Source organism: Sinohyriopsis cumingii, unplaced genomic scaffold (genome assembly GCF_028554795.1).
Source record: "Sinohyriopsis cumingii isolate HCF-2022 unplaced genomic scaffold, ASM2855479v2 utg000810l, whole genome shotgun sequence".
NCBI lineage: Eukaryota > Metazoa > Mollusca > Bivalvia > Unionida > Unionidae > Sinohyriopsis > Sinohyriopsis cumingii.
In genome coordinates this window covers 905,644-928,438 of record NW_028315933.1, presented here as the reverse complement: position 1 = coordinate 928,438, position 22,795 = coordinate 905,644, and the positions used below count along the sequence as shown (strand labels likewise).

The 22,795-nt window shown below is 35.5% G+C and overlaps 2 protein-coding genes across 7 annotated transcripts in view; one reads left to right on the top strand and one right to left on the bottom strand.

The window, feature by feature from the left end:
- Nucleotides 1-22,795, top strand: part of LOC149773227 (glucosamine-6-phosphate deaminase 2-like) — a 54,083-nt gene that overhangs the window by 25,007 nt on the left and 6,281 nt on the right. For 2 of the 3 annotated variants that reach the window (XM_089946623.1, XM_089946624.1), the window contains exon 6: nt 210-11,141. In XM_089946623.1, the coding sequence (XP_089802749.1) occupies nt 210-467 (258 nt within the window). In that variant the 3' untranslated portion in view covers nt 468-11,141. Of the gene's footprint in view, nt 1-209; nt 11,142-22,795 lie in introns of those variants that run through there. The other variant, XM_089946625.1, reaches the window with a different exon arrangement.
- The window catches only part of LOC149773226 (alpha-N-acetylgalactosaminidase-like), a 41,162-nt gene continuing 35,260 nt past the window's right edge, over nt 16,894-22,795 (bottom strand). For all 4 annotated transcript variants that reach the window (XM_089946621.1, XM_089946619.1, XM_089946618.1 and 1 more), the window contains one exon: nt 16,894-20,535. In XM_089946621.1, the coding sequence (XP_089802747.1) occupies nt 20,278-20,535 (258 nt within the window). In that variant the 3' untranslated portion in view covers nt 16,894-20,277. The remainder of the gene's footprint in view (nt 20,536-22,795) is intronic.

Sequence of the window (22,795 nt, the reverse complement as noted above, 5' to 3'; positions counted from 1 at the left end):
GAATAATGCACTGTCTCTTTGCATGTGTTAACTCGGAAGTAACTGAACAAAGGTTAATGCATGTTGAAACAATTTTTGTGTGTATATTGTAACATTTGTCACATGAATTGCAGTATGCCAGCTCTAAACTGAACTATGGCAATGATGGAGTTCTTGCCTCCAGTGAGTGTGAATATTTAATGTTAAAATGTTAATTCCTGCATTTACAGGTGATGGTCCTGATAACTGGTGCACACAAGGCCTATGCCTTACATAAAGCAATTGAAGATGGGATCAATCACATGTGGACAGTATCAGCCTTCCAGCAGCACCCTCATGCCATCTTTATCTGTGATGAGGATGCCACCCTTGAACTCAAAGTCAAAACCGTTAAATACTTTAAAAGTCTTGGTTATGTTCATCACAAGCTTATTGAGGACCCTGATGAAGACGAGGTATCTTTCCAGAGGCTAAATAGTAGTGCATAATAATTGGTGCTTATTTTCTTTCAGTGCTTCTAAATGTACGCAAATTTATGCTGAGGTCATATTACTTGCCGGACTTAGAGTTGTGCTGATATTATAGGTCTACACAGGTCTGAGCTTCTGTGTTTTGAAAATGGGTGTAAATTTTGGGGGTAAACAGGTGACATTGGCTATAAACAGTATGTACACAAGAATTCACTCTTATGTTACAAATTGATTTTTGAAGATGTACATACTAAATCAGCACAGTAAGATACATAGGGGAATAAAAGTACTGCAACATTTGTGCTTGTTTTCTCAATTAAATTTTAACATAGCTTTAACAATCTGAGTCATGTCACTATGATGTCTGCATTGTGGCAGTTGATAGTGATGTCTAGCATTGGGGCATCTTGCCGCAGACAAGTGGCATCATGTCCCACCAAGTCATATTATCCTGAAACCATGACCAGTCCTAGCACTAGCCTCGTAATGCTGAGCGCCATGCAAGGCTGTTGCTGGTACCATTTGTATACGTCTTTGGTATGACTCAGACAGGTTTTGAACCCACAACCTCTCACATCCAAGGCAGATGCTCTGACCACTTAGGCTACAGGAGCAGTCTGCAACATTTGCACAGCAATATCTCTAATGTACTTGTGTTTAAATAAGAAGTGCAAATTTGGCATTTGATACAGGTATATGGAAGCTAGCCACCCCTTTTTGTAGATGATACCATTATTTTTGTACATACAGGTGATGCTCGATTTATGCTATGCTGAGGTTATTGTGTAAATCAGTATTAGCATAAATCAAAAGTAATATAAATAATGCAAGTATTGCACTGTGCGCAAATCACAGCATATGGCTCCATTGATGACATAAAAATGAGCACAGTGGCACAAACTGAATGTTATTTATAAATTATAAATGTTGTTAAAAAGAAAGCACATAAATTGAATTGTTGTAAATCGAGTGTCATCTATATATACAGGTAATTCATTTGTTTTTGTGGGTATCATTTTGTTTTTCTTTGGAAAAAAATTACGTGTTCATTAGCACTTAAATTTGTGGATTTAGAAGGAGTCTCAATTGTTTTTGAAAATATTTGGTTCCCAGCAGCCAGAAAATACATGAAAACTGGTAGCCCATGAAAAATAGTAAATTAATAGTATATTTTGACAAATATAAATTTGATATGTGTAGACCTATAGCAAATGACCTAAGAAGTCAAGATTTGCCTTATAATATAATGTATAATGATAATAATTTATGGAGATTGACTTGATTAGTTAATGAATAGTCTGCAGTGAAGTCCTCTTAAGAAGAAAGTGTAAAGTTAAAAGTAAATATAATCTTTTTGAACATATTCTGTTTTAATAGTTTACACATACATGTTCATTATATCTCGAATACTGTAATATTTTCTGCATATTTTACACACAGTGGAAGCTTATTTCACAAAACTGTACCAGAGTAATGGAACTTTTCTTAAATTAATGTTTTGTATTTTAGCAGATGAAGATTTCTGTGAGATTGGTCTAAATTGGTCAAGTGTTGAATAAAGCAAAAATATTGGTCTATCACACAGTATTTAAACAGTTATGTAAATTTACCATATTTGTCCACATACAGTTTGCACTGGGAACTAAAGTTAAGAAGTTTAATAAATTGGGAATAAATTGGGTATTTTACTCAACAGTTTAAAATAATTAATTTTTTTAAAACTTGCTCGAGTATTTTGTGAAGATTTCAAAACACAAACTTTTGATACCAGACTTAAGAATGCATCAAATGTTTTGGTGACAAAGACTAATTTCCAGATGTTTCCAGCTGTATAGATCTACTCTAATTGAGTGTTGAAACATTTATCTTCCATTATCATTTCAACAGATATGGAACATATGTTAGTGTTTAATGGCATGTCAGCACAATACTGGCTATATGGTGATGATTAATAGTACAGCACTAAAAATGGAAACATAAAAACATAAATTTCAAGTGATCTAATGTATGAAACTTGTTCAGGTAGCATTGTTTAGACAGGGACAGAACCTATGGCTGGAGCAAAAAATACTGAAAACATTTTGGATTAAATTCTTCAAATTGTTTTGTGTATATTTTAAACATTTGATTATATATTTTAGTTAATTTGTTTGCATAATCAATAAAGTCAGCTAACATGCTGGCATATCTGGGTCTATGATGATCTATATATGATTTCTAGCAAATGGCCTTGATCATAATCCATTTTTTCAAAGAGCAGATGATTACAGTATATTGTAGGTTCTCCACAGATAAATCTGTATAAAATGGTCTCCATATTGGCCTGTCCTTTTGTTTAAAAGGGAAAAAAATCTTAGCCCTCATTCTCAAAAATCTTTTTTTTTCCTAGTGTTTTTATCACTTTATTTCTTATTTAAAGAAAAGCAGTTATATTTTTCTAATTAATCTCGAAAATTGTCAACTATGGCTCCACAGTTTTTGTTCCTAGTCCCCTCTTGTTCCTATACCTCCATTTGCTAAAATTAATGAATCCTGTACATATATCTTTATTGAGTGATTAATCTCTGAAAATTTTTGGAAATTTAGGCAGGGAGAGTATAGTTCACTGTACCTGTACAAACTGATCCGATTTTCATTATCATATGAAAATTAGCTATACAGTATAAAAAGATCCCCAAGTATAAGAAGAACTATATTCATTTGGGCTTAATAAATCATTTCACTTAAAAATGTATATTTCAGGTTTAATCAAGAGAAAGAAAATCTGATCAATAATGACGACTTCTGGCATTATTTACAGAGGGACAGAGTGGATGCAAACTAAAACCATTTAAGCATAGATTAGTCTAAATAAAAATTGCCAGAGTGTATTGGTCATATTATTATTCAGAATGTAACATAATTCAGTAGGTACCGTTTAACATTAGTACCTACCAAAATATTTGTCAAGGAGAACATAATTCAGTCAGTGTTATTATAAATGCCTCCTTTATGCATTATATTAACAAGGAACACACCTGATTGGATAGGTAAATATTTGAGGTTTCTCTTTGGGAATATTTCTTCTGTTTTAACTTTTTTTCTAACAGTTGGTTAGAATTTCTACTTTCAACAGTTATATCACTTTTAAGGTATCATATTTGTGAGTGTCCCTGAAGAAAGTTCTGTTTCTGACACCCATTTTTCATTCTACTGGTCACAGACCAAAGAACTTATGGGGTCGTCTTTTCAACATCCTTTGGTCCATCAGTACAAGTTTGTTATCTTCTAAACTGAATTGTCTTGAATTATTACAAACATATTCATCCCATGGTCGTAGCTGAAAATGTTACAATTTGAAAATGGAATATTGCCACCATTGTGGCCTTCTTAAAAACTTTTTAGCACGACTGATCTTGAACGGATGGTTGTATCAACATGGAGTTTTACTAAAGAACTTCTTGTTATGTCTCTTTGGTTACTAAAGAACTTCTTGTTATTTGTTATGTCTCTTTGGACTTAAATAAAATGGTGACTATTGGACATCCATAATGGCTGCCATAGTATCCAACATGAAAATCGTGTCACTTTTTATCCTGAACAGAAAGTTATATTGACATGGGTTTTTTCACTAGAACCCTAATTGGATTTCTTATCAGTAATGAATTTTCACCTAAAGAATTCTTATGATGTCGAGTTGGTCAAGAGTAAGAAGGGTGTGATGGCCATCTTGAGAATTGCGTTATCACAACTTCTAGATGGCTGGTCTTACAAATATTGTGCTTAAACCAGAATGGGATTTTCACCAAAAGACTTCTTACAACCTCTAGTTGGTCCTAAATGGAAATGATGCCAATCTGATCTTCAGTATGGCCACCATGGCAGCCACCTTGAAAATTTTGTAGTTGTTACTCCTGCAAAATTGAAATTCGTATCAACACGGGGTTTCTACCAGAAACCTTCTTATGTCTTGTTGGTCCTAGATGGAAATGGTTCCAATCTTACATCCAATATGTCCATCAGAGCATCCATTTAAAAATCTTGTTATTGCAGATAATGTTAGAGATGGTTTTGATACTTAGCAGTTGAAAAGATGAAATGCTCTTATCTTGAATTCCTGGAAATTCTGTTCTGCCAGTAGATCTTCAGTCTCCTTGTGGGATTCTTATTTATTCATTTTCTTTTTGGCCATACCCAAGCTTCTGTTCTCATAGATACACTTTCAAACAAAATCATATTGGTAAATGTTACTATACCAGCCATCTCTAATTGCTAAGTAATTGTGTTTGGAATTTTCCCTCCATCCATAATTACTAAGTAATGGTGCTTGGGATTTTCCCTCCATCCATAATTAATATGTAATTGTGCTTGGGTTTTTACCTCCATCCATAATTACTAAGTAATGGTGCTTGGGTTTTTCCCTCCATCCACAATTACTAGGTAATTGTGCTTGGTTTTTTTTAAAATATATACAAAACTGCAGTATTAAGAAAATTACATGATGAAAATGCAAGCAATAAGGAATTGTCACATTTGCTGAGTGTAGTGTAATTGACATGACATTGACTGAATGGCTTCAAGGTGCTTTTGTTGCATTCAAAATCGGTGTAAACTGTAGATTAGGTTCAGATTTACAGATTGTAATGCAGAATAGCAAGGTGTCTCAGTACCGAAGGGATGAAAAGTGAAGGTACTGAAGGAAAATCAAGTTCTTTTGTTGATATAAAGGGTGTCTTAGATCTGATGTTGACTTTTTGCAGGGATGTTAAGTGTAAATTTGTCAAGTTTGTTAATTAAACATTCTGTAAAGCAATCCAAGCAAAACTGTAAGCACTTTTTACATTCCATTGGTTAGACAGTTTGTGCTCAGTTATAAAATGTTTTCATTATTATTTATTCATGTTGCTGCCGCTGTTGTTTTTAATTTAACATGTCATGCCATTCAGTTTAATCCACATTGAAAGGATCTTTTTGTGCTATTTTTTAACACATGTAAGGCATCCAGAATATCCATGCTTTTGGCAACTTTTTTCTGTTCCTGCCATAAATTGATTTACCTATCCAGTATGTATATATGGATATATATATATGCTCAAATCCTGCAATTCTTGTGTGTAATGCTATTTCTTTTTAGTACATACCCATTTAAATTTACATGCTTGATCTGGCATTTGATACAGCCATTTATTTGATATTTCTGCATCACACACCCAGATTTGAACTACTTAGGTTTCTTCTGTTAACATTTACATATGGATATTTTAAACACATTGAATCAAAATTGAAAAATTTCCAATTTATTTGAATTAAAGTAAAGTTACAAATATTTACATAGCATAAAAGATTGAGTATGTAATAAATACAAAACCACATTCTCATTTTGTTCCCAGTCATGGAGAGAGCTCATTTGATTTGGCTAATAAGTACATTTCTGCCAAAACAGCCCTGACGTATCCCTAAACCCATTTCAAACTCGTTCTTGCCACCAACTCAAACAAAACACATATGCAGTTTTTGTTTATATATTTACATAGACTTTATTGAAACTTGGCAGATATTATTAACATGGGGTCAGCGAGCACATATATCTTTATGTCATGACACTTTTGATATAATTTCTAGAGTTATGCCCCATTTTGGTGCTAACTGTATCTATGCCCTTTTTTATATTATTGGGATCTATATATGATACAAAAATTTGTGTGTACAACTAGTCCTATAGCACCATGTGTATATCATTCTGTTGTTTTCTGATGCATTGCTGTGCAACTTTGAGACATTATTGACATGGGATTATTGTTATGCATTTTACTAAAAGTATTTCCCTTTGGGTTGTTAAAGATATATATACTGTATATGAAAATTACTGTGTGCCATAAGCCCATGGCTTTTAATGAATTACCATGAAACATGGCAGACTTTACTGACAATGCAGGGGGCCCCGAGTGGCCGAGTGGTCTAAAGCGCTCACCGTTACGGATCACTGCCATCTCACCTCGGTCTGCGTGGGTTCGAGTCTCGGATTCGGCCAATGTGGATATGTGAGAAAGCTTGCCAGTAGCTTCTCGAGGGTCGGTGGTTCTTTCCGGGGATTTCCCGGTTTCTTCCTCCACCATTAATACTGGCCGCCATGTATAGCCTATTGTGTGCTGAAAAATGGCGTTAAACCCTACAACAACAACAACAACTGACAATGCAGTCAACACATGCACAATGTTCTGTAATCATGCTGTGATGTGTTTTTCCAAACTTATGCCCATATTGGTATCAAATGTACATAATATATACATTATGTTTTATATATGAATCTAGTCGTAAATATTTTGATTTAATGACCTAAAACCAAGTAAACATAATCAGCATCAGATTAACATATGTATATTATTCTGTTGTCCTTCACAAATATTTTAGTTTTAGAAATGTGCCACTTTCTTTTATCATCCTTTTTAAATATACATGCATACATTCAGCCAGCACTATTTATATTTCCACTTGTCATTCAAGTGGTAGAGTTTTGGGAGGGGCATCTGTGTCCTATAGATTCACAATACAAGGAGATAGTATTTTTGGAACATATGGTAATTCATATATCAAATAACATGAAATCATGCTTTCATGTAATCATACCTCACACTAACTGTATAAACTCTTTCAGTATGGTACATAGAAAATATGCTGAACACAGAGAAAGGCAATTTCACAACATTTTGTGTGCAAATCATTGGATTTGAGAACTTGAATTCTAGTTATTCAGTTTAAGCAGATTGCATCCCCTCTCCTTTCCACTTTCTAACATGTGTCTGTATTTGTTAAATTGGGCAATATCATCATTGTTGACCCACTGGATTATAGGTATCACCATGTTTACTCACTTTAATGTCCCACTGCAAACAGCATAGACCCTGATCTGCCATCACACAATGAACAGATAGATTATGGTCATTGTCATTTGTTCTGCTGCTTAATTATAACGAACTGCACATTGCATATACCTGTAAGTCTAGTCAAACAACAAAGATTCTGCCATAGCCTAATGTGCCTGCAGATCAGGGTCTATGCTGTTTTACTGATTATTACTAACAAATTGTACAGACCCAGATCTGCTGGCGCATTTTGTAATGGCATATCTTGGTCTGTGCAGTCTGCGGTTGGACTTGAGTATTTATGGTACTTAAAATAATTGTAGTTGACATTTGATGTTTTATTAAATGATACTTTCAGGAATAAAATGAAATGAGTCGTTTCTTGCCTGTATGCACGACTGCTTTTAAGATTCTACCTCATTCTCTAGTTTGATATGTCTGATTTCTGTTAGAGCAGTCTGAATTTGATAAATTTATATCTATGAAGAAGAGTTTATTTGTTTGTTGGTTGATCTGAATATGAGTAGTTATATTGTGAAGAGAAAATATTTTTTGCCCCAAAATGTACCTTAGTGGTCAGCTTGACTTGGTCTGGGCAGGGTTTAAACCAGCATCCTTCTAGTCACAGTCCAGCACACTGACCACTAAGCCACTGCAACTCCTTGTAAAGGATGATATCACACATGAGTTATTTTCAATATTCAGACAACTGCTGGGTTATTTGAGCTGTTTATAAAAGATAAACATTATGATAACTACCTGACTTGAAACAGGCTAATAATTACTCAATACATACTACAGTGTACCTGAATTAATACAGAATACACATCTGTTTAGATAAGTATAAATTACAGTGTACCAAAATCAACAGATTAACTGACTACTTGGTATAAACTAAAATGTACAGAATAAATACAGATTACCTGAATAAATACAGATTACCTGAAGCAATACATATTACCTGACCGCTCAATACAAACTACCAGAAGCAATACAGATTACCTGACCACTCAATACAAACTACCTGAAGCAATACATATTACCTGACCAATCAATACAAACTACCTGAAACAATACATATTACCTGACCAATCAATACAAACTACCTGAAACAATACATATTACCTGACCACTCAATACAAACTACCTGAAGCAATACAGATTACCTGACTAAATACAGGTTAGTGTACCTGAATCAATACATATTACCTGACTACTTAATACTGAAGTGATACAGATTACCTGACTAAATATGGGCTACAGTGTACAAAATTGATACAGAATACCTGCATACTACATACAAACTATTGTACCAAATTAAGTACAGATTACCCGTCAGGATGCCAAGTACAAACTAAAGTGTACTTGAATCAGTACAGATTACCCCATTACTCAGTACAGATGTACCAGAGTTTACACAGTCTGATATATTTGCCCCATTGCAAACAACAAAGACCCAGATCTGTCTGATATATTTGCCCCATTGCAAACAACAGAGACCCAGATCTGTCTGATATTATTGCCCCATTGCAACCAACAGAAACCCAGATCTGTCTGATATATTTGCCCCATTGCAACCAACAGAAACCCAGATCTGTCTGATATATTTGCCCCATTGCAAACAACAGAGACCCAGATCTGTCTGATATGTTTGCCCCATTGCAAACAACAGAGACCCAGATCTGTTTGATATGTTTGCCCCATTGCAAACAACAGAGACCCAGATCTGTCTGATATATTTGCCCCATTGCAAACAACAGAGACCCAGATCTGTGATGGCAGTCTCATTCAGCCATACTCAAAGGACAGAGGTAAACAGCAGAGCTGTGAAAATTCTTCATAAGTCTATAATAAAAGATGTAGGTAAACAAAAAATTTAAATATAAAATCCTTAAAATGTATGGTTGGAATTGTGAAAAAAATAAAACTGAATTCTATTCTTTTTTTAAAATCTAGAATTTTTTTAGCGGTACATGTACATCATCAAAAAGCTTGGCTTCATGAGATCAGAACCACACAAGGGTCTGGTCAAATGCATCACTGATCTCTGTTACCACTAAAAGATGTTTCAGTTGACTTAAAAGTGGAACAAAAGACATTTCTCATCATCTCAGTTTTTTATTGCCAAAATCACTGCAACTAATTTAAACCAAAGTCCATTGTAATCTTGAAGAGTTGTCATCAAATAACAATTTGTGAACAGGTACCAAAGAAGGAGTTGTCTTATTAAGCCCACTACCCTTCCCAGCACAAAATATATTATTACAGCCTATTACATCAGCCAGTAAAATAACTTTTCCAAATTTTTGGAAAACCTCATTGTTTCATTACAAGGAGAACTCATATTTTTATATTTTTGCAGACTATTTTTTAATTGGTCAGAATATTTTGTTGTAAGATGTGTCAAGTTTTATGTTGGAATGGCCTGGTCTGCTGGTCAGAGTACATACTGTATATACTAGTATGTTAGATGTATGCATCTGAAAACAGCATGGACCTTAACCTGCCATCCCATAATGCACTGAAAAATTAGAGTCTACGCTGTTCATTTTATTTTTTGGCCATCAAAGTAGACTGATCTGCTAGTGCATCATGGATTGGCAGATCTGGGTCTATGTTAATTGCAGTTAGACACACCTTATACTCGGATGTATATGTTACTCCATTCACATTTGTTAGAACTGCAAGTTGTGTAACACCCATGTTTGTCACTTACTGTTAAACTCCTGGTTTCCACTAAACACTACATCTCATTTTTTTTGTGCCTCTGTCTTTTTATTTGTTTCCTTCTGTTTTCATTATTATAATTATGCACGTTAAGTTTAAGGTCAGCATGAACACTCATGTTGGCTGTAAATTTTATTGTATAATTTATGGACATTATGAAAAAATCAACAGTGAACAAAATCTGTGACTTTTAACTCTCAAAATCATGGTCCATTTTGTATAGAGTACCATGCAGTTTATATCCCTAAGAAACTGACATTCCTTTGAGAAAGGTTTTTATATTGGTGATAGAAAACCTGTTATTATTGTGTAGCTGACATTTTTCTTGTTGTAAAATACCCTGGCCATATGATAAGAATTTGTCCTCCCATTAGGGTGAAGCAGAAGATTCTAGAACACGCCCCTGGTACATCCTGCAGATAGCTATCCATGTGCACAGTCCTTTTAACTTTTTCTGGTTGCAGCCATTGTGGGCTGCTTAAATTTTATGTCACAGAGAAATTGCCTTCATGTTTTGTTTTTTTTTTTGTTGAGATTTTTCTTTACGTGCAGTGTTTTTATCATGTGGGATTACATCTGATTAAGATTTTTTTCTTTTCAGATTGAGTTCTCATGTTTGCTTTTCTCACTTATTTTCTGGTTATGTTTGGTACTACCTTCGATTTAAGCTCTTACCCAACAGAGGTGTTAGCATAACAATTATTGTTGAGAATTAAAATTAGTTTACCCCCCCCAAAAAAAACCTCCATTTCCATGGGGGGTGTGAACAATTTTCATACATTCACATATGACAGGATGTTTATGTTCTAGTTGCCATACATTTATTGATTTCATAGAAAAAATCTTTGTTCTGATTGCCATTATTAAAATTATCTGTTAATTATACATAATTAATACCTGTAATGAAAGATAATTACATGGAGCTATATGTTGTTACTGTTACATAGACATGCATATTATAGCATTACCACATTGAATTTTGTTATTGTTACATCGACATGCATATTATAGAACTACCACATTGAATTTGTTACTGTTACATCAACATGCATATTATAGCATTATCACATTGAATTTTGTTCATTTAGCACTTGGTATATCAATTATAATCCATGGCTTGGGATTCTTTTCTTTTCAATTTTTAGATATGAAGAGAATGAAGTATTGAAAATCATATTGACGGTGATGGTATGGTGGTGGCTAATGTTTTGCAAATAGCAAAAAGACAATGTACATAATCCTGTTATTCCATCTATCTACTGTCTGTTAGGAAAGACTATCAGTATCACTTTACTGCAGTCTTTCACATTCATATCCTTTGTACACCCAGATTTGGCTTGTCTTCCTGTCATTTTAGCTCAGTGCCAGAAATGTTAATTGTGATGAACTTTTACCTCTGAAATTAGAAAAGATGTTTATCTTGGTAGTTTAAATTCCATATTCATTTGTACACTTGTAACCCTTTATGGACTTCAAACTTGCTCATTGTTATTGGCAAAGCTGCATTTGGTTCAGTTGCAATTACAAACACCATTATTAGTAGTATTATTAGCTCACCTGGCTGTGTCTGGCATCTGTCTATCAGCTATTTTGAAGCAGGGATGGGCATACAGACCAAGTTATTGGGCCACACTTAGCCTTCCTTTACCATTTCCTACTTAAATAACATCTAAAAACCTGCAGGACTCCATTTTTACAAGATCCCATCTTTTCTCCCACTAGCAACACAAAAACTAGGTATGTTTAAATATGCTTATCTTTTGGGTGGCCTCTAAGGGCCAATCTACTCCATGCTAGTCTTTAGCAGTGCTTCACTATTTTGAAGAAAAAAAAATGTCCTCCCTATTTGGCTGGCTTACAATTCACTCTTGCCACTCACTTGCAGATGAAGTCAAAATGAGGAATGACTGCACTTAAACAGGCACATTAATATCAGTTGTGAAAATGTTTGTTGCAAAAAATACACGTGCCTGGTTAATGAATGAGAGTACAGATCTTTACAGGGGGACCTCAAACAAAACTAGAAGTAAAAATAGTACACAACCATATAATATTGTTTTAATCAATTGAACACATCAGTTCAATTGTTTACCCACTCATATGTGAAAAGAATGTTTACTCGCCTTTGCATGCATTAGCTACAGATGAATTAGTAAAGTGAGAGTTTGACTGAGCTCCTTTAAGCTCAGTAGACTCTGGACTCTATACCAGTTAGTTTGCTCCAATAGGCAGGCATTGACTTTTTGTTCCAACAGTGACTGGACAATATATTTTGTGTTCATTTAAGGTACATAAGAACTTTCTGTAGTATGTCATAAAGTGTGACAAAACTCAAAAAGTGGAGGCAGTGCCCGTGTGCAATGAAGACTAAGACCAATGAAGACTAAGACCAATGAAGATTAAGACCAATGAAGACTAAGACCAATGAAGACTATGACCACAGTGCTGACAAATCACTACTAGTTGTGGCTGGTATTGCATCAGGGCTTGTGGCCATCTGGTTTATCCATTAATGAGCAACTAGCCCACTGTCTTAGTGTTCACTCTGCTGGATATGATTGCTAATGTGAGAGCATAAAACAGCAAAGAATGAACCACTGTGGTGACTATTAACATAAACAGATTCCTGGCCAGCCAGGCAATGGCATTGGCAGCCATTTTTACAAAAAAAGTCAAAATAACACTGGGCAGCATGAACAAAACCTTTTCTGCAAGTGTTTTCAACATTACAGCTTTTTTACCCATTCTTTTGCGATGCTGTGGCCAGGTTAAGGTGTTGGGATGACAAAAGGTGGCAAAACTGATAGGCTATGCCCCTTTGTGTGTGGGGGGGGATGGGGACAAGAATTTACTCCAATTGTTTTTCTGTGTTAGCGAGATCCAGTTTCACCCTCGATCTCAATTTACTATGAGGGGGCCAGACTTGTTTGCTTTAGAATGGAGATAGATGGGCATTTTTTCAGAACACCCTGTATCTTCTTTCTTCCACTTGACAGTTCACTGCTGCCAGCCCATGAAGGGGTTTCCATTTGTTATTCTTCTTGCCTCATTAGCTTTGGTGGTGAGTGGTTTTATCATACTCTTCACGACCACCATGGTTGGTCAATCAAAGTCTTTAGTCATGTTTTCTATTGAGCAAAGCACCAGTTCAACAAATCTTAACATATTAAAGGAAAGACATATAAACTCCAAATGGCACCAGACTTGTTAAACTTTTTGCAAGCATGTCTTGATATGGAAACAGACCTGACCCACTCCATTCCCACTGCCACTTGCTTAGTGTAAAGGAAATTGGGAATAAATTTGCTGTGACCAATATCCTGAGCACGGTAGACCAAAATCGTCAATTTATTGTCAGAATATCCAAACCTCACCAACAAGCATGTCATTGTGCCCCGCATTGTTAGCCTGGCATTTTAGGGCCACATGGATTTTACTGTTGTCGTCTGCCCTAGTATATGCTTGAACAAAGCTGTGAGACCATGACTAAGCAAAGATTTCTGATCAACCCTGAGGGCTATGATCTGGATGACCTGCTTTGTACACTTGATTAAAAGTATAAAACCACCATTCTTTTTCTGACAATTTCCTGGTGTTTGGGATAAGGAAATGGCCTTTATTAAGCTCACCTGTGTTGGCAGCCATTAATACAAAAGTATAATGCCAATGACTGACGTTTGTGAGTGAATCTCAAGGATAGCTCTCTTTGACTGCCAAGACAAAGACTTTCAATGGGGTCATATCAATAAAGCTGAATGTCCCATGAGTTTCTTGGAAAGGAGAGTTTTAGTAAGTTACTAATGTGCACAGACCTATCAGTGTCCTCCAAGTTTGTTTATGCCCCCCTCTAGATGTAGGGTAATGTGATGGCTGCAATCTAGACATCACCAGCCATGCTGTAACACTCCAGACTTTGTAACCAAAAACCTAGAGATAGGCACTCAACTGACCATATCCAGAACTTTTTAAGAAAAATTGCAGTTGCTGTAAGGACATGAATTTTGACGAGGTACTTGATGTACTGACAGCTTGAGGATGAGAAATGGACAAGCTGGAAGTAATGACAAGTGCAGCAACAACCACTAAATACCACAATACCTGCACCTGACAAATCAACACTAGCACAGCAGCATGGTCTCCTGACCCAGTCTGTGGCTTCTGGAGTAATTAATGAAAACATGTGCTGACATTTGTGGACCTTATAGTAATGAGTAACAAAGAGATGGCAAAGACCTTTGCCACAGAAGAGGCTCAAGTGGGGGCCAGGATGACTGCTTCGCTGAGGTCATCTATGTGCCGACTGTATACAGCAGTTATATGCCACTTTCAGCCAATATATAACACTGAACATCTTCATCTAAACCTCTTTCTCAAATTTATGCAGCTACCTTTATTTTAGGTATTGTCAGGTGCAGGCACCTATTGCTGCTGGCACGAATATGTATAAACACATCAATTTTGAAAAGAAACAATGAGAAGAATTACAAGCACAACTGATTTTGGATATGTTGGCACAACCGACAAAGGATGTGTCAGCAGGACTGATGATGTATGCATTAGCAGAACAATCTTGGGAAGTGACACAGGTCATTAAGGTTAAACACCCAGGTAGTGTTGCTGCTGGTAAAGACTTACTAAGGTGATGAAACAATGCACGGCTGGAAAATTAAGTCCATACTGCTGTCACAGATGCCACTCCAGAAGCAAACAAGTGCAACAGCAGCTCAGGAAAATCAGCAGAAAATACCATCTTATTTCTCTGTGGCAGCCTAGCTTTGGTAGCTGGCCTTCTTTACGCTTCATCCCATGCACCAACACCAGTTCACAGAACACATTTGTCTGAATGACAGTGAAGGGCAATGTCTGAATGACAGTGAAGGGCAATGTCTGAATGAAAAGTACCACATCTATTAGACATAAGCCTGACCTTCCATATGAAATAGTAGTGTGTGACGCACTTGTCATTAAAAATAACATACACTTGTTATTAGCAGAATGCAGATGTAAAATGCCTACATCACCATATCCCGAGGACCACAGAAATCTTCTTTGCCATGGATTAGTACTTCGTGGCCTGGAAGCTGGATATTCAATGAATGCCAAATTTAAACGATCTGACCTTGGATGCCTAGACTTCAAAGACACAGCAAAGGCCCTAACCATCACTCCTGCAAATATCATTATGTTTGTCGAATGGCTACAGGTGCAAAGCTGGTTGGTGGGGCAGCTGTTAATGCCTTTACATTTGTTGGCTCAAACTACCTTTTTCTACATTAGACCCAGAAGCTGACATCAATTGTAAAAACCATGAAAAAGCTATGAAAAATTACTTTCAAGGTTTTATCTAGAAAGCTAACCAGTTCTGATTCAAATTCATGTTTCTCTGAACACGCTAATCAAAATTTTGTCATTGGAGGCTCCTTTATAACCTATATGGATAATCTATTTTCAACTTTTTCTTGCCAAAGCCCAGCCAGTTTGGATCAGACCTGTTAGAAATGTTTCTTAGTATATGATCTATTCAAATTATGTTTTGGATGCTCTAGTAAAGGTGTCTTCTATAGCAACCATCTGGAAAAGCTATTTTCAACTTCTTTACATGTATTAGCATTTAATGGCACCTGAGCACATGATTGGCTATATGATGTGATTTAAAGGCCAAGTTCAAGTAAAATACAAAACGAAGGATTCTAAAATTTCCCAGGAAGATAAACCATTCCAAATAAACGTGAATGACAACAAGATTAAATTTAAAACCTAAATAAACTTCTAGAATGACTAAACAAAGTTTGATTAAACCTGGTACTTTTTTGTTTTTTTAGGACATGCTCTATCATTGTGATGTCTGATGTAGCTCTTGTGTGGTTTCCATAGCAACCATGGAAAACAAAATTTCAGCTTCTACTTAGAATGACCTTGCCACTTTAAAATAAATTCATTATGAATGTTTTGTAGGACATGCTTTTCCAAAGTTGTCTTCAGGTGGCTGCCATAGCAATGGTGTGGCTTTCTTAGCGACCAGGTGGAAAACCTACAAATGAGACTCGTCTCCAAGAAAGTATGGCTAGCTGTTACTAATATATATTAAAAGTGGCAAGTTATTACTTGTATACAAAAATTTATAGAACAACTTTCAGTCCAAAACTGCCATACCACATCAGATCATATTTGCTAGAATCTTAGCATGAACACCATTTCATATTCATATAACTGATGCACCATTTAGTCCAGTTAGTTACTCAGAGCATTAACACAGTTAAACAACATGTTGAATACCGCAAAATTTCTACCAAATAAATGGAAATTATCTTGAATGGAGCATGACCTTCAGTTGAATGTACTTGTTGAATTACATTTTACTGATGATGTGTTTAAACAACACAGTAAATGTGATGGGGTCATAATAAAGTTAAAACTTTAAAACCAGTCTAGATAGTTTGCTAGTGAATGTGACAGGGCCATATAAAAAAAAAAGAACCTTAAAGCAACCTAGACAATCTGCTGGATGTGTGTATGATTATAAAGCAATCTAGACAATCTGCTGGATGTGTGTACAATTATAAAGCAATCTAGACAATCTGCTGGACATATGTGTACAATTATAAATCGGATCTTTTCAATATAGCTGTTTAATATTTTTAGAGTAAAGCTTCATGAATCAAGACTCCATTTTTCCGGATGTTTCTGTATCTGAAGCACAATTTCTGGCAACAGATTTTATCTATTCATCCTTTGAATAGATCAAGTTCATATTCTTTATCTATCAGTACCATCATGGTGGGACAATAGTGCCCATGTTACTGGAGTTTCACTGTAATGTAAGAGGCTTATAAACAGATCTGACTGGACATTTTTGCTGAAATAATAATAGACAATAAGAAAATCAGACTTTATTAATAAAGTAAGTAAAACATGGATAAAACATTCACTTTCAAAAAATAATTAATGTATAGCTAATATGCCTGCAAAAACTGGGAATTCATATGTTAATGCAAAATACCTATGGAATGTACTGATATCCTGGGGTTGAAAATCCCAGTCAGGCAAGTGCTAAAAAAAACGTTACTTGCTCAGAATAAACTCTAACTCAACCATCTATATTCACATATACACAAGTTGACAATACTAATGACATTAACTTGATCATGTGAAAAGTTGTTTTCTAGAACTTGTTCTGCGACTCTTTTGAACACCAGCTGTAAGTAATTACAAACTGAGACCAGTCTGCTCTCCCTCTAGTAAAGCATGTGATTAGTGTTTAACTCATTAACCCCTGGTGCCTTGTTTACAAGACAGGAGGTAGTAGCCTACTTCCGAGCTCTGTAGCAGCAAGGTCACTTAATACACTAAAGTGGGTGGTATTATAGAAAGTAGACAGATGTAGCTCTACAATGATACCAAATAATCTGGATGTTCTAGCTGCACTACAAAATACAGATTGAAAAAAGTAATTTCTGGGACCTGATTTTTGTCCACAAAAAATTCGCCTGTGGTTGGAATTCGATTTTATGTCCAAATTTTAGACTTTTTGGCCTCAGATCTAAGGAAAACCAGTATGAACTGCACACAGACAGGCGAACCGTTGCAAAATGTAGGATAAGATGGGCATTTGGAATAAAGAGTGGCCTCAATACAAAAATGATGGGTTTGTTAAGCCACGCCCCAAAAAAAGAACTCCACATTTTACCCCTTCTGCTCTTGCACAAGCAAATAAGCCAATGAAAAACAATGTTTCTAACACAATTAGGCATTAGGTTAACTGGAAATCTCTTGGAAGTCGATGTATTAGGATGTATTCAGACATAGCCCCCAAAATGTGTTTCCTACTTGCATTTCAGGCAAAAACAACAAAAACCTCCAGGGGTTAATGAGTGAAGAGAGAGAGAACAAAGCACTTCCTATTGTATAATCTTGAGCAAAACAAATAGGAAAGTAGTGGAATGGTGAGCAACCATACATACATCTGTGCCATAATGACTTTTTAAAAGCTGACCTAAACGTTATCAGCTTCCCTATTAAACAGTGTTCCTTCCGTATTAAACAGTGTTCTTAAATACCCGATTTTTAAGATTCTTTAGTTTCTAAAATCAGTAATATGACCTTGATGATAGCCATGTTCAACACAATTACTGACATTACTGGGTACATGCCTATACAATCAACTAACAGAATATGCCCACATAAGAGTTCTGCTTTCTAAAATTCCATAGGATTTTATTATAGTGACATTTAAATGATATTATCAAAATCTTTTTACATCTTCAATTTTCTAGTATCAAAACAGGCCAACTATTGGTTTTGATGAATATTTTTCTGCATCAATGAAATAAATATATTTTCACAGCTTTTAAACAAATAAGCCTGTTACTATAGAAATCTGTAAGAATTTGGGAAGTGGAAACTTGTTTATGGTAACATACTGTGGATTGTCTATGAAGGCGCTTTTGTTTTTAAGGCAACTCCATATATTGTCTGGGAATGGACTGTTGAAATGGAAGTTTTCTGGGCACAAGTTGTCAAGGGAAGGGTATATTATGATATATTAATTCAAAATTTTCACTGGATGAGAGTAAACAAATTTTTGAACCAACAAAAAACTGAAACACTGACAAGCAAAATTGCAGAAGTTACTAACAAGCAAAACTGCAAAAGTTCTCTTGGCAGTGATCAAGGTTTGCTAAATATTACTCTTCATATAGTAACTCCATAATACCTGTATCTTTTTGTGATACAGTTTGATATATGATGGGAATGTTATAAAATATCCTCAGATTTTACAAAAAAACATTATGAGGAGGAACATTTGATCGATTTCTAATTATTTCCTGTAGTCTCTTTTTTTATGCCACAAGAAGTTCCAACATGACCAGTGTTCAACTTATTATTAATAAGAAAAAGCAAAATATTGGAATTACCATGGTTACCTGCTTATAAGTCCAATTGCAAACTGCGCAGACCCAGCTCTATCACCACATTATGTACTGGCAGATCTGGGTCATAAGGTTTATTAAGAGAAATCAGAAGAACAAACAAAATAGACCCTGATGTTACGGCACATTATGTGAGGACAGATCAGGGTCTATATTGTTTGCAGTTAGACTTGACTTATATGCGAGTATATCTGGTAAATATTCCATAAATTCCATTCTGATTTGTAATGAAGGCTATCAACTTGTATGAAGAAATGATGGCTTGACCTAAGGATGCAGAAACCCATGCATGGAAAGTTACTCGCTATATATACATATATATGTTATATTTTCTCATATGATAGTTCCACTTGGTGGAAAAATGTCAATCAATCAAAGGAAAATTGATACACCCACCTAGGAAAATATTGTGTGTTACTAAAAACAGAAAACTCGTAATAAAAAAAAAAGAGAAAAAAAAGTGGAGATTTAACAATTCAATTTAATATGCAATCTATAAGGAAAATTTTATTTTACTTAATCCTTTACCTCATAGTCTGTTGCTATGTAGGCAGTTGATATATATGTACGAAAGTCACCCAGTGCAGTGTGCTATAAATAGAACACCTGTTACCTATATGATTCAAACACATAGGCCTGCCTGTTAAATTTATAGCAGTAAAGTATATATGAAGTTCAACATCAATTTTAACCATTTTTCCTTTTATGACACATCTATTATCCACAGAAAGGTTTAAGAGTAAAATCTGATCTTTATAGTTGTATAATTATTTTTCAATGAAGAATTTTTTATATCCTTTAAATTCTTGATCAGACCACTGAAGCAGTGTGACCAACAACAGCTGACAGTTTTTTGTCTATGTCAATGTCACTAATTAATCTAAATTTGATAAATTATAAAAAAATCTGTGTTACCTATATCAACATCGGAGCTTATATCTGACTTACTTAAGTTTTCATAGTCATAATTCCAATCATCCAAACTCAAGAAAGTAATCCACAGCCTCCATTTCAGAGAGTTAACTTAAATAGCAGATTACAATTAGATCTTAAATAGTAACCATGTGATGTGACATAATAGTCATTTACTTCAATGATGTAGTATTTAATAGGGGATTTTCCCCAAAGAAGGTGCCACATAAACGACCTCAATAAGGCTGATGTTTACAGAAGGTGTCCAAACATGCTTTCATGTGGATTGTGCAGAGACATCCAAACACAATCCCATGCAACCTGGTTATAAGTGTCCACTAGCGCTTCCATAAGAACTGGGTAGAAGCGTCCAAACGTGCTTACATGAGGTAAAGGGTTAAATATCTATATGTTATGTCAAAGCAAGTTAGCAGTAAACATGAAAACACCAGTGGGGTTGACAAAGCATGTAAAACTGTCAGCTGGTTTGTATTGTCCAAGGTTGCCACCATCAAAGGTCTCTGTGAACCTGTAACCCATTGGGTCAGTCAATCCAAATGTATGAAGAGGTAAAGTAACTTGGGCTGGAGATCCACCACTGTCCAGGTTGACAAGAACAACTGCCACACTACCTTTTGGAAGAATGGGTCTGGTCCACACCTGGATGCTTCCATCCTATAGGAAGATAAACAAGAATACAATGACAAAATGAGACATAAATAGAAATTACATGACAACAATCAAGGAGGCAAAAACTCTACCCTCAATCATGGACAAAGGTCAAACACACAAAATAAATTAAATATACATAACATTTCCCCGCATAAAGAAAAAGAATTTATACAATGAAACTTTCTTTTACATATTAGTCAAATATACATATGATACTATAACAATTAAAATTGCATAGAAAGATGCCTTATGAATGGCACAAAATACACTAGATATAAAGCAATATAATATTTCAATACATGTGAGACTGCATCTGCAATCACATTATCTTTTTTCTTGATATGCCTAATGTCAGTGTTGTATAAACTCCTCAACAATCTCTGACTTTTGTTTTTCATTTTTGCTAATCAAAATTAAGGGTTGTGATCAAAGAATACAATAATCGGAGAAGAAGTCGGTCTAAGATATGCTTCAATGTGTTGCAAAGTTAATATCAAAACCAATCATTTCTTCTTGATTGTGGAATAATTTGTCTGATGTTGGTTTAGGTTTTTTTTTAGAAAAATAACACACCCATATAAAATCATTGTTGGGGCAGAGAAGAAAAGAACACGTTGGATGATAGCAAAGGTGACTGTATGGACATATTCATTCTTGATATACATTTCTAACCAGGTGCTTTATCTTTCACCATACTAATCCCACAATACCAACATAAATATAATTCAGAAGATAATATTGCTTATATTTTAAATTCAATATTACAGAGGTAATGCAAGGTGTGCTGTGTGCAAATGTTTGCCAATGCGCGAGGAAAGAGTTTAGAATCTCGTCCTATGCTCAAGCAAACCTATGCAAAAATAGTATGTTACTGTTATTTTTATATGATCAATTACTAGATAATTTCATTATCTACCAAATACCTACAAAAAGGAGTTTTGAAGCACATAAAACAAAACTGTGCTCGAGTACCAAGGAAACTTATTTTTTCTGAACACATGCCATAAAAAAGTGCATAATGTCAAACCAGTCGGACCTGGCCTGATCTTGCAAGAATTACTCTACACATCTAACAAATTGTCAGCATAAGTTACAGATCTAACAGTGGACAAGAGCTTAACAAGGAATGACAACTAAAGAAATAAACTAATTTTTAAAAATGACCACAGCTGAAGAAAATAACTTAAAAGGCTAATACAGGTATATGATACAAAGCAAGTTTAAGAAAGTAGATGAAATCTTCAGAGGTAGAAAGATAATTCTGATCATTCCTTCTCCTGATTCTAAGGAGAGCAGGAAAACAATTTTATGTGTAAATGAGTTATCAGGATCAACTGAGAAGTGGAGATCCTACCTTGGTGGAGCACCTGCAGAACTGTTAAGTTTGGTGAGATGTATGGGTACGGACGATTCTACTTCAGAATGAAAGTGTCAACTGACCCAGTCCTCTGATCTAATACTGGACAGACATAAATGGGCAGCTTGCTTATTTTGTTTCACAGGGAACAAGTTCATGAAGGACTTCTCCCCAGTTGAAAAACTGATTCTGCAACTGACCTGTGAAGAGATCATTCCATGAGGTCAACGCTGTGCTGTATAGGCAGGCAGTATGGCCGGATATTCATTTTGCCCTGAACGTGTTGGACTCTATGATTTCCTATAAGGCTGTCCATTGGTGGAGGTTCTAGATTCCACACAAAAAGAAGGAGCATGTGTAACTCCCAGATATTGGATGCTAGTGACATGTTGTCTGAGCTGACCATAACACAATGACACCTTGCCAGGCTAAGAATACTGTCAATGATTCCAGGTTGTCTATATTAAGGGTCACATATTTCTGAGACCAAGATCCCTAAAGAACCAACCCCTTCTGCTCCAGGTGTGCACCCCATCCCAAATCTGACACATTATTGTACAGAAAGGAGTTGGGTATGCAGGTGTCAATTAGTGAGTAACTGGTTCCTACATACCCATCAATACAGGTGGTGGAAGTCAGATCCTCAGTGCGATCTGAGCTGATACTTGGTCTCTGAGTGATCTACAGTTTGCTAGAATCCATAACTGGAGTGGGTGCAAGAAAAGTCTCCTTAGGGCAGGAGTTTCAAACACATGGCCACAGGCCAAATGCAGCCCAACAAACCATGTCATGTGGCCCACAAAATGATTGGCATCACAAGGAGTCATAGGCGATAAGAAAAAAGGTTGTGCAGCCCTTGGATCATCAAAAATGACTTCATGCAGCCCTCAGGGTGGTTTGAGTTTG